General features: G+C 39.8%; 1 protein-coding gene across 2 annotated transcripts in view; it reads left to right on the top strand.

The window, feature by feature from the left end:
- Lrch1 (leucine rich repeats and calponin homology domain containing 1) overlaps positions 1-14933 on the top strand; it is an 89231-nt gene extending 74298 nt beyond the window's left edge. For both annotated transcript variants that reach the window (XM_019209420.2, XM_019209417.2), the window contains one exon: positions 14184-14933. In XM_019209420.2, the coding sequence (XP_019064965.1) occupies positions 14184-14294 (111 nt within the window). In that variant the 3' untranslated portion in view covers positions 14295-14933. The remainder of the gene's footprint in view (positions 1-14183) is intronic.
- The last annotated feature ends 1207 nt before the right edge of the window (positions 14934-16140 follow it).

Here is a 16140-nt window from a genome sequence, read left to right as displayed (position 1 = left end):
AGCATAGTGTCTCTCACATGTATAGGCAACTATAATTCCCAAGAAGGTTGAAATAGAGGAAGTGAATTAACTTTTTTGCCAATATCCCAGTTAACTATGTTTAGTAAGAAGTGTGTCATATGCCACCTTGGATATTATTAAAATACTTTTTAAGATTTTAGGTGATTTTCAAGTCTTCAGTTATGTGTGAGTATTTCTGTATGTGTGTGTGTGTGATTTCCACCATGATGGATAATGTAACAGCAATTTACTGGTGTCTAGAGTTACTTTAAGGTCACTGTAACTAGAAAAAGTTGGTTAGTACTTAAGTTCTTGAGTAAGAATGTTTATAATGCAAAAAAGTAATATTCTAGCGGAAAGCCATAAATTCCCATTTGAAGAGCTATTGGCAAATCTTTCTGTATGTCCCACTCAGCATGTTTCATCTCAGTGTTCATGCAAAAATATTTCCTTCTGGAATAAAATGCTAAGTTGTGGGATCAGATGACCTCCTTCCGCTTAGCTATGTGTACTCCTTTCACCCAAGAGGGTCAGGGCTGCAGTGTATGTGTGGTCCAGTAAACTCATGATTTACACTAAAAAAGATAATTGTATCACAAAAGTACTTGTTGAGGTTCTCCATCTACAATTAGACATTCTAAAAGTCTGGTACTAAAAATACAAAGGATTTATCCGATTTTTTCCCATTGCATCAAACTTAATTACTTGAGTAAATATTTATTGATGTCCCAGTGATCAGAATTGTTCATTCTCTCTAATTTACAAGCTTTTGCTGCTTTCTTCTCTATCCATAATTCATCTACCCGAAGCCATGGAGATCTTGAGTTCTGCATTTTTTTAAGCTAAATATCTAATTTACATCATCCTGTAATAGGGTCAACATCTGAAACTACAAACTAAAGTCATGGTAAGCAGTTTACATATCAGGTACATATGGGTGGAATACAGTAGCTGAGCAGATTTAGATACATGATTGCATACATGTAAATTCCTACGATGGTAAGGAAGCAATTTTTAAGCAGTACTGATTATTATATTTATTATATTTTTCTTTCGAAGTCCCCATGGACACAATCCCATATATTTTCCCCAGGGTTGGTCAAGGTTTATGAAACAATTATGTGTGATTCAGCAGCTAGAACCACAGAACCAGTCTGTGGTGTGTTGAACATTCAGGAAATGTGTCTGTGCAGGATGTGGCAGGATTGTATCAAAACTCATTGAATAAGTAGTTGAGGGTTGTGAATGAGACTGTCTTTCAGTGGAATGTTAATCACATTTTTTATTTTTTCTCATTGAGTTTATTGGTACAATTTAGGTACAGTTACATTCATCACTGGGATCTTGTACCTTTACATGACAGGTCTTGGTTCTCATTTTTTCCCCTTGTCCCTGCCCTCCCTTCACCCCCCATCACATTTTAAACAATTATGTGTGATTCAGCAGCTAGAACCACAGAACCAGTCTGTGGTGTGTTGAACATTCAGGAAATGTGTCTGTGCAGGATGTGGCAGGATTGTATCAAAACTCATTGAATAAGTAGTTGAGGGTTGTGAATGAGACTGTCTTTCAGTGGAATGTTAATCACATTTTTTATTTTTTCTCATTGAGTTTATTGGTACAATTTAGGTACAGTTACATTCATCACTGGGATCTTGTACCTTTACATGACAGGTCTTGGTTCTCATTTTTTCCCCTTGTCCCTGCCCTCCCTTCACCCCCTCAATCACATTTTTTTATAGGCAGGTAGGAAAGAATGGTTTTAGAGTGGCTTGCCTATAAATGTGGCTTATTCGGTGGGAGCATTCAGAACTGTAGGCAGGATGAGGCATCACCCACATCCTCTGTGGTGTTCAGATTACGCAGCTGACTTTGGCCTCTATGCTTGCCTCCATATGTTCTCAGGGACAGGCCTTAGTGGGCTTCTGAATCCTTCAGGATAGATTCTTTTTGTCACCTAAGAATCTGAACCTAGTTAGGCCTTGGGGTTATGTGGCCATTTGTGGCCATGGAAAACAAGTTTTGGTTTTGAGACATTTTTTTACCCAATTTGAAATATGCAGCCTTAGTCTCAGAACTGTTTAAGGAACAAGGACCTAGTTAGCAGACTTGCCTTCTTTATGGGAGGAGGAATTCAAAAGTAGAAATGTGCTTTGTTTATTAGCTGCCCAGCTGTTCACCTCCAGAGAAAATAGCAGATTAAGGTCAGGGAGTGGTGGTGGGTAGCAGCTAGTGGCCACTTGCTGCCTGTCTACTGGGCCCAGGGTCCTTCAGAACTGTAAGAGGTTGTACATTTCCTTCCCATGTCCACAGGACAGATCACATGGTGTTCCTCAATTTCTGCACCAATGAAGTAGGCTTAATATTCTGAAACATGTACAGATGTTAGCAAGATTGTGTTAAAAAAAGTGGAATTATGGCTGAGTTTTTCTTTTCAATCCCTTTGATATTTGCATTTTTGTTGTTTATAATGAAAATTTCTATTTAAAATACTAATACATTTCCTGCTATACACCTGTTGTAAGAATCTAGGAAATTATATAACTGGCAAGAATTTTTATTATTCAAAGACATTGTATAAATTAAAACTATTATTTTGTTTCATTTCATCTTGAGGAGAAATGAGTTCTTTATCCTCTTTGAGCCCCAAATCAGTGATTTGAGTATCAATTTAAATTAAAGCCAACACTTTTTTTTGGAAAAATGAGATTCTTACTAAAGTATTTATTTTAATTTTGTGTTTATATTGGCTAATTCTGAGATAGAATAACCAGAGATGCAGATTGACAGGTTTATTATTATTATTATTATTATACCAACTTTTAAGCTCCCATTTATTTAAAGAGCCCATTATTAACATATAAAATTAGTTCATATTTTATTGGTAGTGTGTTTGTTCACTTAAGCATCCTTTCCCATTTGAATGGCCATTGGTCACCTCTGGTCAGGCATCTGACAGCCTTTCATATGTGAATAGTTAAGAATAAGTCATTTTAGAAACAGAATCCTCAACAAATTTTAAATTGCATTTTTAGATAAATTAGCTTGCTAATATTGGAGTTATGGACTAAGTCCATGAAATTGGCATTCTGTTGTCATATATTTAGAAAAGAGCCTCTTGGAACCAATTAACAATGAGAACCAAAGCACCACTTTATTGATTTTTTAAATTAAAATTATATTTGAATAAATTAAATATATTCTAATTTTCTAAATAAGACTCCTACCTACATAGGGTTTGCTCTTAGAATTTAGACTATGTGGTACCCAGAACTTCTATAAAAACTAGGCCTGCTGTCAGATCTTTCTACATTTCTGTTTGTGTTTGTAGTATTTGAGGAAACTGAGCCATTCTTTAATAGTAACCTCAGCAACACCAGTAATAACAGTATCAGTCTCTGTGTGTAATCTAAGCAAATCACTAACCTCTGCAGGTTGTGGTTTGGTTCTTTGTAGTGGGAATCAACATCTTCCTTTGCATTTGAAGGTTCTGAGTGATTAAATGAATTTTTTTCAAATGCCTTCAATAATTATAAATGCTCTACAAATACATGATGAAGCTTTGCCTCTTTAAGTCTTTCCCTTTTTTTTTTGTATTTTCCAATTTTAATTTTCAGAAAGAAATGAAGTATAATCTTGAAATCCCTCTCATTAAGGCTAAATTTAGAAGCACAAGACCAGAAAATCCCAAGTTCCCCTAGGAATTTCCTCAGTCTGCATCACAGAGGCATTGGTAGGGCTGGTGGGGACTGCCCTTGACCCTGTGATACAGTGTTGAATCAGAAAGCAGGTCTCAAGTGGCCATAGCAGCCCATCTTCTATACATTAATTATGGTGGTTAAGATTTGTGCCTACCAGCCAGGCTAAGCCCCTTTTGTTTTCCTTTAGAAATTGTAATTTAATTTAAACCACCACAAGCTGTGACTGTATGCCTTGACCACTGTAATTAAGCCCAGCTTATGTGACATCCTGAAGTTGTTTCATGGATGAGAAGAATGGTTTGTGGTCCATTCCCTGAGCAGTGTCCTCCTAAATAAAGCACCCTGAAAACTGCAAAGATGCTTTGATGCCCCTGCTGGGGAACAGACCAGGCATGCACCAGAGGGTTCTGGGAAATGTATTGAAATGTTTGCTGGAGATACAATGGTTTGCTTTTGACACGGAAATACCATTTTGTGAAAATCAGACTTCAGTTTGTGTGTAAGCCTGTCTGCTTTGCTCAGATTTCACTGGTTATGTATAACATTGCAATAGAAAATTCTTACTGCCATAGGAAACTTTTCTTAGATGTTTCCCCATCTGTTGATCCTTGACCAACATCTGTCTCCTGGTGAAATCCAATTTATGTGTAGCCATTTTAATTCTTGGGAGAACTCTGAACAGTTGAAGCTTGATTCCTCCAGATCCAATGAGAAAACATGCAATATCTAAATAGATCTAACATGATTCATTAATCCTAAAAAGTCATTTTGTTAATAGCATCTCTACCTTCATAAGTAAAATTAAATATTTTAAATCTTCAACCCATCTGATATTGAACTATTCGTACTTACTTGAGGGTATCAAGCTAACTTCAGAGGATGCAAGAAAGACAAACCATTAACTCTGAATCATCTTTCTGTTCTGTGATCTGTATCTGCTTAGCAAGAAAACTGAAATAATGGAGCAGTACTGCTGCAAAGTATGTGAAAGTTAGTGCTGTATAATTTTAAATGCTTTAGCCTAGTTTGAAAATAAAGTACATTTATGAAATATATCACAATTATTTTCAATCCTCGTTTAATGTAGAAGCAAGCATCACAACTTTTCTCTCTTACTGTCGTATCACTTGCAATCGTTGTAAATTTTAAGCTTCACGGCTTAAAATTCTAGTTCAGGAATTCAGTGTATCGACAGCAGCAGGCTGCCACGGGTCAATTCAGAATACTGGGCATTTACGTCTTGTATTTATTTAGTTGAGGAAATAAGGGTTCTGCTTTCTTGCATGCTGACTGTCAAACTGCAAACACATGGAGGCCTGGTCTTTTACCGTGCCTGTGCTGTGGTGAAGAAATTTACATAATAACCCTATGTAGGGATATACTTTAATTCTAACTATATGTCCCAGAAGCTGCCTCTAGACTTTTTTTTAATGTCTAGTTTCAAAGATATGAAATTTAATGTACCTTTTGAGACCTGTAAAGACATAATCAGATTAAGTATTCTCCAGAGTTTATCAACGGTTCTGAAACAAAAATGAGACAGAGGTCTGTGTTAACTTTCAGAAGCAGCCTATATAGAACAGCGTAAAGGACGCATTAAGAAACTAGTGAGGAGGAGTGAGGATTAAACTTTAAAGTTTGTTTTTTGGTTAAGTCCTAAATTTCCCAGGTGAAAAGCTCTTCTTTGTATGCCATCATTGAGCATGTGACACCACTTGAATATTAAAACTGTCTGAATGCCAAAATGATGTATAACTTACAGAATAAGCTGTTCCCCAACAGTTGAAATCTTGGCACAGGATTTCTTTGTCCTATTTGCATAAGACACATTAAGTGTCCTGCTTTTCTTAAGTAATGGATTAAAAGTCTTTGATGGTGGAGAGGGTTTGACCTGCTTGAACTAAGGGGTTACTCCTTGCCATTTTCTAGTAACCAAAAATGTGTGCTTCTTTCCAGCTATTCTTCTGTGTATTTTTAATTGTATGCACTGTCTCTTTCTGTTCTAATGGCTGCCCTCGGAATAGGCTGACCTCTGCTCTCCGTTTGACATCCTGCAGTTGGATTTTCGTCACATTCGAAAGACTGTTGACACTCTGCTGGCACTCGGGGAGAAACCCCCACAACCAACTTCTGCCCTCCGCTCCAGGGACCTTATAGGCTTCTGTCTTGTCCATGTTCTCTTTATAGTGCTGATCTATATTACTTACTGCTGGAATGCTCTGTCTGCCTAACGTCTGCATGTGCATCCAAACGCTCTGCTCTGGCACCCCTGTCCATCGCAGGCTCCTTGCTCCATTTGAGCCTTGCCTTGCACACACCCATCCCTGTCATCTCTTCAGTCCTCTCTTGAGTTTTGAAGCTGAATATTTACAAACCAGATTTTTCCAGAAGCACAAACTTTGTAGAACGCAGTTCATATTCTGTAATTTCTCTTCCTCACTGAAAAACAACAATAGTGGTAAAATGTGCCCACACCTCATTCTCCGTCCCCCAGCATCAGCAGCAATGCCATGCCGGTCCTCTTCCCTGTCCCATGAGCTTCTGCTGCCCTGGGCAAGGAGAAAAGAGCTCTAGGACAGGAAAGGACGAGATATAACACAATACTACTTAGGCCCCTTGCTTATTCAGGGCTGGGAATTTGAGCTAAGCATTTACATTAACCTTGCAAAGGAGGCAAGAAACCAACATGTCCCAATCTGATCTGTAAAAATCTTTAATGATACCACTGTTGACAAATTGAAAGTATGATCGGGAGAATGACTGCTAGCTAGCTGGCTATTTAGTTGGATTCCTCCCAGTTTCCTTCAAAGGGATCACTGAGGAGGACCAGGGAGGGCCACCACCAACTCTCACTGTCCTAGGCAGGAGTACTCTAAGGAGGAGGTGTCTTCCTGTTAGAGTGCTGCCTGGAGGAATCACACCCATTTCTGTATATTTGTGCTTCTTCCTTCTTAGGTCTGCCCTGGGGCTCTAAAGTAAAGCACTTTCCAGAAGAAATTTCTATTTTTGAATAATGTAATGGATCATTTTGCTTTTTGCTCCATCATATCATAAATGCAGGTCCAAAATGTGATGGACTGTATTCATTTTCAAATAAAGCCCTGAGTCATGGAACATTCTTGGTCCTGGGGCTTGGGTTATTACGGCAGGAGCCAATAATAAGATTGCTCTTATTTTAGAAAAATTTACTTTCTCGAATTACCTGAAATTTCCTTTTAACCTTTGATTTCCAGTGATACTAGCTAGTAAACTGCTTTATTTTTAGATTAGATTAAAGTTACGTATCAACTGTCTCCACTTTGGGAGCAATGTGATGAATTTGCAGTTTTAAAAAGTTAGAATCTTACCTCGCGCAAGATATTCCTGGATTTGGTGATGTCTCTGTCCTTCATTTTACATCCTGTTTGCCAAATAATGTTTCTTAGGTTGGGAGGATGATGGAGTTAATTTCCTCAGTATAAATTATTAGTTTACTGAGATGAAAACACACCTCAGACATGGCTACTAAGATGATAATCTTATTTTTCTGAACATTTTCATGAATTCAGGGAATTTTAAATTGTGAAAAACCCACATAGTTAAAATAATATATTTATATAAGATTCCTTGCTGCTAAATCAGTTATGAATTTTTAACAGGAAGCATTCTTTCTTTCTATGACAATGTGTTCTCTGAGCTTTTTCCTCCTGACTTTATGGTGATTGGTGAAATACAGGGTATGTAGAAATTATCTAACCTCAGTTGTATTTATATAACCCACATATGTACAGTACTGAATTACCATTGGTGCTATCTTGTACTCGTCAATCTGTAACAATAAAATCCCTTTGTACAATGTCTGATGAGCACCCTGAGCCATAAGTTGCTTAATAAACATATTTTGGATGATTATTCCAAGTTTTATTGGCCCATTGATATATTTATTCACTGTACCAAGAGTAGCATTTCCACCCAGATCTGCCATGCTTAGAGGCCTCCCTTAATGGTCACCATTGTTGGGTTTTTCCCTCTTCTTTATGGGTGGAAATGGGGAGCAAGAGTAAACTGGGTTGCCGCCTGAAAGAAGATACTATAAATACAAACTGAATAGAAAACTGTGTAAGATTAGATTTAATTTTCAGGGTTGAAGTGGCATAGTTCTTTAGCTATGTTTGTATTTCTTTCTTTTCTGTTTTGGTACCAGGGATCGAACTCAGGACCTTGCACTTGTGAGGCAAGCGGTGGAACCACTGAGCTAAATCCCCGGCCCCCAAGCTATGTTTGTATTTCAGTCCTGGCATCCACACGACTCTTTGGGCACACTCTCATTTTTTATGTCACTAATTTATCTGTACCCTAATGTGCTACACTTCTTGGGATTTGCTGGATGCTATTTTTCCCTTAAGTTGTGTGGTAACTAACAGAACACAATTAATTCAGCCCTTTAGGCCAAACTGTGAGTAAGCTGTTCTGCCCATTGCCAAGACGTTACTTTCTGTTCAGAATAGTAAGTCTCTCTGAGGTTCTTCCTCAAGGTACCCATGCACCAACCAGTTCATGCACCAGCGTGATGCCGTCCTTGCAGCTTGACTGGGGACACCTGCTGACCTACATAAAGGCCGAGAGTTGGCAGAGGATTCAGTTATCGGACTTACTGTGCATACAAAATCTTCATCTTCTCACAAAAAAATACCATTTTACCAGTACTTCCTTCTAATATCTCATATAAAGAGAGAACTATTGATGGACAGTTTCTTTTTGACACAGCCATTTGTGTTCTCCTTCTCCACTTCCTCTAATTGGTGGCAACTCTCCATTCAGTGTCAGGATTTCCAAAATTTGTGACAATGAACTTATCTCTACTAGTTCTTTTGCTCTATGGACCTCTGGTTCCTATGCACTTTATTTTCCTTAGGGAGAGACACTCAGGAAGTGGGGCTTGTGAAGGAATCCCAAAGTAAGACAGCAGAGTAGATTTTTGTCACTGAAGACTAGATAAATAAAGGCAGTTAACATCTTGATGCTATTTGTTTGTTTAAAAATTTATCTTTAAAGCCTACGTCTCTCACAGTGTGTCACATCAAGATGATGGGTGTTTCACTCATGGGGAAAAGTGGAGATGACAGTCCTAGGGATTGAGCCTAGAGCCCTACCCTTCAATGCCAAGCACGTGCTCTGTCATTGAGCTATAGCTCTAACCCTTGATAACTATTCTAGCATCTTTTATTTGTGTGATTTGGTTTTTAAAATTAGGCTTCAGACTTTAAAATTAGTTTTCAATAAACAGCTAAAAATTTATTATACAGAACGTATGTGTGCTTTTTTCTTCAAGACTGTTAAGGTTTAGTTCTTTGGTTTTAACAGTAACTGTTCAGTCTTGTGTTTGATTAATTCTTCAATACTGAGTGAGCCCTCTGTGAAAGATACCAGTGGACTTGACTATAGCCCAGATCTTATTCCAAAAAATCTTACAGTCTATACCAGGGCTCAGCAAGCTTTATCTGGAAAGGACTATATAGTAAATATTTTAGGCTTTTCAAGCCATATGATTTCTGTTATGACTACTGAGCTTAACTTTGTAGCTGGAACAACACATAAACCAGTGGGTATGGCTGTGTGCCAATAGAACTATTGAGAAAAGCAGTCTGCACTTTGGATTATCCTGCAGGTCATAGGTTATGAACCTTTGATCTCTTGGATCCATAGAAAAGGAACACAAATGGTAAGGACCTGGGATGGATCAGATGCAGCATTCTGCAAAACACAGGGAGAGGTAATGTGATCCTGATGGGGTGTGGGGGACCGTGCAGGCTCCCTGTGAGGGTGATGTGTACATTAAGACTTAGAAGATATGTGGGAATAACCAGATGAACAGCAGAGTGGAAGGAGGAGAGTAATGAAGGTATAGGTATGGGCAGAGAACAAGATTCGCTGGGGAGAGCAAAGACTACAGATAGGCCTGACTACAAGGTAGGAGGAAAAGTGACAAGAAAGTCCTGTGTTTCTAAGGAATTGACATGGTTTCCATTTTACTTTGGAAGAAATTGACCATTAGTGGCTGAGATTGAGATTAAAGCTCGCCTGTACTAAAATAATGTGTGGACAGGTTGAAGGCTCAAATAATTTAGTCCCAAAATTTTACATTTAAGAAACAGACTGAGGGCCAGGGATTTAGCTCAGTGGTTCCACTGCCTGCCTTGCAAGCACAAGGTCCCAAGTTTGATCCCAGTAACAAAAAAGGAAAAAAGAAACAGACTGAACAAAAGGAAATATGGTGGCACAAATGACCTTAGTTTAGTCTTGTGGCTGGCCTGAAAGGAGGATGTGGCTCTTTAGGAGCATAAGAAACTATAGGAAAAGAGGGCCGGGTAGTGACAGCAGTTTAGCCCACTCCCTCAATGTGCTGTCTGCAAGATGACATGTCTGACCCTTGCCACGAGGAGAAGCCAAAGGAGCTTTGCGGCAGAACTTCCTAATGCCTTTGTCAACTTGAGGATCCTCTGGTCCCACCTGAAGTGGTGGATGGGACCCATCAAAGAATTCAGGCTGGTAACTACAGACCAAACATCCTCACTGGTGAGAGAGTTTATAGGAAGTCGCATGATTTGTGGAAGGAGCCCTGGCTGTAAGATTGAGAACTTCCCAGCTGTGATACATTAACAAGATTACTTGAACTCTGTCTCAGTTTTCTCATCTATGAAGTAGAGATCTTAATGCCAACTTTGCAGGATTCTCAGAAAGATGTAATCAGTGCACATCTGTAGCACTGGTGTCAGGCATAGAGGAGATAAGCCAGAAGCCTTTCACAGTTGGCATTTAGTCCTTTATTGCTTGCCTGCCTATTCTAACCTTGTTGCTATGGCTCAGAGGAGGGGTGCATGAGCGTGTCTGAAAAATAGCACAAGGATTAGTTCTTCAAAGGGAATCAGAAGTGTTATTTTTATGCAGGATGCTACTTTATGACTCCACTCTATGCTTTAAAAAGACAATAAAAGAAATACTCCAGTGGAAGCCCAAGTATATACTAGGTGCCTGCTGCCGCATTCTCAAAAAATCCTCTAGGCTCTTGTAAGAGAACAGTTTAAGTTCATGCAAAGTCAGTACACATGGAGAGCTGTTTCTGCTTGAAGTCCTTTATGTACAACAGGTCTTCCAGCGGGGCCACCTCACCTGCCTTACCCTTCAGAGGCCCTTCTCTTCGGTGTCATTCCTCATCCTGCAATAAGTCTATAGTAGTTCCATCCCCAGTCCAAACTCCGAGCTCACTTCAGGGAGATGCACTGGGAGAGAAGGAGTGTCAAGACTAGTGTGACAGAAAACGGTCTCGGCCACTCCTCAGGCCCCTCGCTCCCCAGCTCTGCGGATAGCCCTGTTCATCTTTCCATTTGTATTAGATGATTTTACCCAACTGTGGGCTAAAGTAAGTGTTCTGCAAGTGTTGTAGGTGGACTGGCTGAGCCATGGTGTGCAGTAGGCTAGGTGTATTTGGGGCCTGAAGGAATTTATCAGGATGTTACCCCTCATAAGCTGAGGACCATCTGTGCTCTCCTGACCAGCTGGAGAGTGGAAGGGAGCATCTTGTACGCTGTTCCTCCTTTAGGAGTACAGGGATCAGGAAGGTAAGAAATGCTGGTTGGGAAAGCATTGGCTTTGGAGAAGGTGACCATAACCTACCTCGGTCTGGGAAGTGTCCAGGGTCCTGTAGGTAGCAGGCTCTTCCCCATCCTGCCTCTTGGGAGCCACGACAAAGAGCTGTAGAACCAGCGCTCATCCATGAGACCAGACCGGTACTCTATCCCACCAGTCATGCTTAACAGAGATTGGGCTCTGTGGAAATCCTTGTCCTAGAATTCAGGCCCATTTCAGATGAAACATAAGGAAACACTGAATTTGGGAAGCAAAATATCTTGTTCCGTTGCTTTCTGCAAATACTTCATTTTAAAATTTCTGTTCATGTTCCTCTCCTAGTGTCTCATCAGTCACTTACTGATTTGTTGAGTTTGTGTGTCATATAGAGCCCTTTGTAATTTGATGCAAATACTTTTATAGCTTATTATTTTCCTTTTCGTTTGGGGTTTTTGGATACATGGAATCTTTAAATTTTTAGACAATCAGTGCTTTGATCTTTTTATATATAATTTTTTTTAGCTCAGATAATCTTTATCCACTTGTCAGCAGTCAACATTATAGGGAGGAATGCTTTTGGGTTTTTTTTTAACAACTAACTCTTTAATTAATTTTCAATTGATTGCAGCCTGTGGTATGAAGACTTTTGTCCCCAAATGATAGCTGGCAGTGGGAATTTAATTGTACTTGGTAGACATTTATAATTTGCTACCAACCTAGATATGACTTGGGTACCTTGAAAGCCATACGAGTGAGGAAGACACGTGTCTGCCTCTGTGCAACCAGTCTAGGCAAAGAAACGACAGCTCCAAGTGACTTCCCAAGGATGTGGCAGAGAGTGGCAGGAAGAAATGGACACTCATTGTGCCGCAAGGAAGAGTCACCAGGACTCCATCTCGTGGTTCCACACAGATAAAACTTCCACCCTTCCTCATATTGATATTTGGCCATTAAATTGGCAAGCAGCGTAAACTATCCTCGCCTGATAAGCCACTAACAAGATCATCCTATTTTAAAATCTTCATTTAAATTGTGCTTTAAAGAATCAGTTGTCTTATGTTGACAGGTGGCCATTTCTTAAGGCTTGGGGGCCTAAGTCTGAGATTCTCAGTATTTAACACAAGTGAGGGAAGCCTAGGGCTAGGAGGTTGGTGAGAGCACGCAGAACCCACTGACACTGTGAGACGGTGTTAAAAGTGATTGGAGATGCCAGGCATGCTTTTGAAGAGCTGCTTATGCCCAGAATGCAGGAGTCTGTGCTACTTTATGGAGAGTCTGGCACTGAAGCCTCAGCAAGAGGATCCTTTGGAAGAAGGCAGGCTCATTGAGAGCACTTGGCTTCATACCAGACAGACACCTGCACTGGATGTCGAATGCACTGAAACCCTCTTGGAAGGCAGTACCACTCAGTCTTAAAGAAAAAGGAATTCCTTTCGCTTGTCACACTATAGATAAACCTAGAGGACATTATCTTATGTAAAAATAAGCCAAGCAGGAAAGAGAAATGTTACATGATCTCATTTTTATGGTGAATCTAAAAAGGCTAATGTTTTAGAAGTTGAGAGTAGAATGGAGGTTACTAGGGGTAGGGGGAAGGGCTTGAGATGGTGTTGAAGGTATATGAATTTCAGTTGGACAGGAAGAATAAGCTCAAGAGATCCCTTGTACAAAATGATGGCGATAGTTAATGTGTACTTGAATATTGCTGGGCTAAGGATATAGCTCATTGGTAGGGCACTTGCCTAGCGTGCTCAAGGCCTGGGTTCTCTATCCCTTAGCACTGAAAAAAGCGTGTGAGGTAATTTATTTGTTAATTAATTTAATTTAGCTATTCCACTATATATACTTATATCAAAGCATCATGTTTTACCATAAATATATGGAATTTGTATTTGTCAATTTAGAAAGGAAAAGAAAACAGTGACTACTGGGCTTGGAGAACACACCATCATCAAGTGGACAGGAGTGGCCATGAACTGTAGGGCCTTTTCCTCGTCAAGGAGACATACCTTGGAAGAAGATTCCATTGTATGATGTCAGACTATGGCGAAGTGACAAATATGCCAAATTATTCCATCATGTTATTTTGTAAACTGCTTTGGGAAGCATGAAAGGCTCTACACACCAGAAGTGATTCATGTTGATAATTCCCCTTAAGTAGTATATGCTGGACTTTTCCCAAGAACACAAAGGCCCAACATAAGAAAATAGTAAGACATTTGTGCCTTTGACAGTCTTTTAAAAGAGGCTTAAAACAGGCCACTGCAAGCTGTGGTTAATGTGACTTACGTTTAAGGCTGTTCCTAAACTATGAAGAAAGGCTGCCAGCCCCCCAACATGCCTGCATTTCAGTGACCACAGGACATAAAATGAATTAGTCCAGGGTTTATGGGCAATAGAATGGTGTGTGGTCTTTAGAAACGATTGAGTTCCAGCTAGGGATTTAGATCAGCTATACCGTGCCTGCCTCACAAGCGCAAGATCCTGAGTTTGATCCCTGGTACCAAAAAAGGGAAACAGTTGAGTTCCTTTCATTGTATGAGAGGATATTTTCGACGTTATTTTATAAGAACAGAAGCTACTATATTCTTGGTTTCCAACTGACTCTATAGAGTTTGTTATTTAGCATAAAGGTTTCTTAAACATTTAAATTTATTGCACATTTCAGGGAGATTAGGGGGCCTTTCTAGAACAACCATCACATGTGCAGACACAGAAAAGGTCTTTTCAGTAGGGTGACAACAAGGAAAGGAGGATCTACCCCAGCAATCAGACAGGGCACCTAGCAGTGCACAGCTGAATTCCTGTTGATGAGTAGCAGGGTTTTAAAATTGGAGACTGACCATCTAAAAATCGATGTTTTGTTCTTCCTTTTAGGAAAAACTATGTCTACCCCATCACATCCTCGAAGAAAAAGGCCTGGTCAAAGTGGGCATTACCATCCAAGCATTACTTGACGTCACTGTCCCGAAGACTCTGTTCACATGAGACCAAGCCCTCTCCTCTGGGTCAGCTCAGGCTCTTCTTCCATCGGGGATGCTGGACTGTGCCCCTGGGACCCGTTCCACCCTCTCCCCTACTTGCTGCCTGTCAGTTCCCCAACTCTAGTTGGATTGTCGAGGTTTCCAGTCTAAGGGAGGACCTTTCACCTTAGAAGGCTTCCCTTGAAGCCAGCGAGGGAGCTGGTGGAGAACTCCACCAGCATATCATTGCCTTTTTCGACCTCCATCACCCCTTTCACATTCACTGACTGCCATTACCAAAATGCCAAGCACAACTGTTTTGCAGCAAGATGCATCTGTTTTATTAAAACCAAACTCATTATGGATTTAGTGGGGGGAGGGGGGATACAATCAGGTTTTTCACCACCAAATTTTTCAAGAAGTTAAGAGACCATTGCCTTTTAAAAAACTATTTTCGACATACAAAATATTTATATAAATATTATTTATTAGTAAGTTGTTATTCATCCTTTGGATGCAAATTGTAAATTAGGAAACTATTTTATTACTGCTTTTTTGTGGTTAAACACTTTATTTTATTATAAATATTGAGTTATTTTCTATCCTCTTTGGTGTGCAGTAGTTCTGGGTCTCAGTAATCATGTTTCCTGATGTATATGATTCAGAAAAAAAAAAAAAAGCAAAAAACAGGTGCCTCTATGACAAAGACTGTCTTCTGGGGAGGCATTATTTACACTTTGGTTTGTGGAACATTGGTCTTATTTATATTTCTGCATTCCATCCAGTTTCCTACATTCCAGCAGCCTGATTGTCCCCCGATATAATGAACTGACTGAAGTCAAGAGAGCACCCCAAAGTTATTTGTAAATAGCTGTGATTGGAAAAAAAAAAAGACATTAAACTTGAAGATAAAATGTGAACAGTTATTTTTTGGATTCATACTTCTTTTGCTATGCACAAAACATTTCACATTTTAACACAAAGAAGTAAGAAGTGTTAGCATTGTGTGTCTTGAAGTATAATATTGCACTGTAACTTGGACAACTAAAGAAAGTCTAGCACCAAAGGTAGATAATGAGGAAATGGTATAGGAAACTGGAGATGATTAAAAGGTTATTGGCAAACCCAATAATTTTTTAAGGGCAGCTTCAACTGAGTGATCAAAAATTATTTTGGGTACAGAGGACTTGGAGCAAGAAACCAGCACTTCTAACAACTGCGTTTTAAAAGAGGAAATGACTCTGAGCTGTAGGGCTGCTTATTTTATTATAATTTAGTTGAGTTGGTGGTTTTCAAAGTAGTTGGTAAAACCCTACAGGATTCAGTCTCTGGTGTGAAACTTCAGAAGTGAGAGTCATCAGTGAGCCCCAGGCAGCGCCGTGCACCACCGAGGCAGGCCCCAAAGGTTCAGTAAGTGGGGTGTGTGAGGCTGAGCAACCCATGGGGAGGCAAGTGCACAGAAGGCAGGGCCGGAGAGCAGCTGAGGAAGGGAGCCCTCCGAAGTAGTCTTGAAAGTCACAGGAGGCATCACAGGACAGGACAGCCTGTGTCCGACAGATATACACGTGCGTATCCGTGTTGCAGTTATACTTAGCCCAAGTTTTTTGAATGCCGGCTGCACTTTCATCTCTGAAAAGCCATTAGAAGTTTCTAGAACAGCATTAGGCACAATTTGTAAATGTAAAGGTGAACCTAGAAGACCTCAGGAGGACAGTGTAGATAGAATACAGACCTGTGTCAAGGGATTGTCAGGACCGCCTCGGCTCTAGGGAAGACGGGGGCTCTGGATTGTGTGTATAGATTGGCAGCTAGCATTTTTTTTTTCTGTCAAATGTACTGTGCACTTTAACCTAACTTAAAATATATTTTAA

The sequence above is a fragment of the Fukomys damarensis genome, unplaced genomic scaffold (genome assembly GCF_012274545.1).
Source record: "Fukomys damarensis isolate Sample0158 unplaced genomic scaffold, DMR_v1.0_HiC HiC_scaffold_38, whole genome shotgun sequence".
Classification (NCBI taxonomy): Eukaryota; Metazoa; Chordata; class Mammalia; order Rodentia; family Bathyergidae; genus Fukomys; species Fukomys damarensis.
Note: the sequence above shows the minus strand (reverse complement) of the source record. Positions and strands in the feature narration are given on the sequence as shown.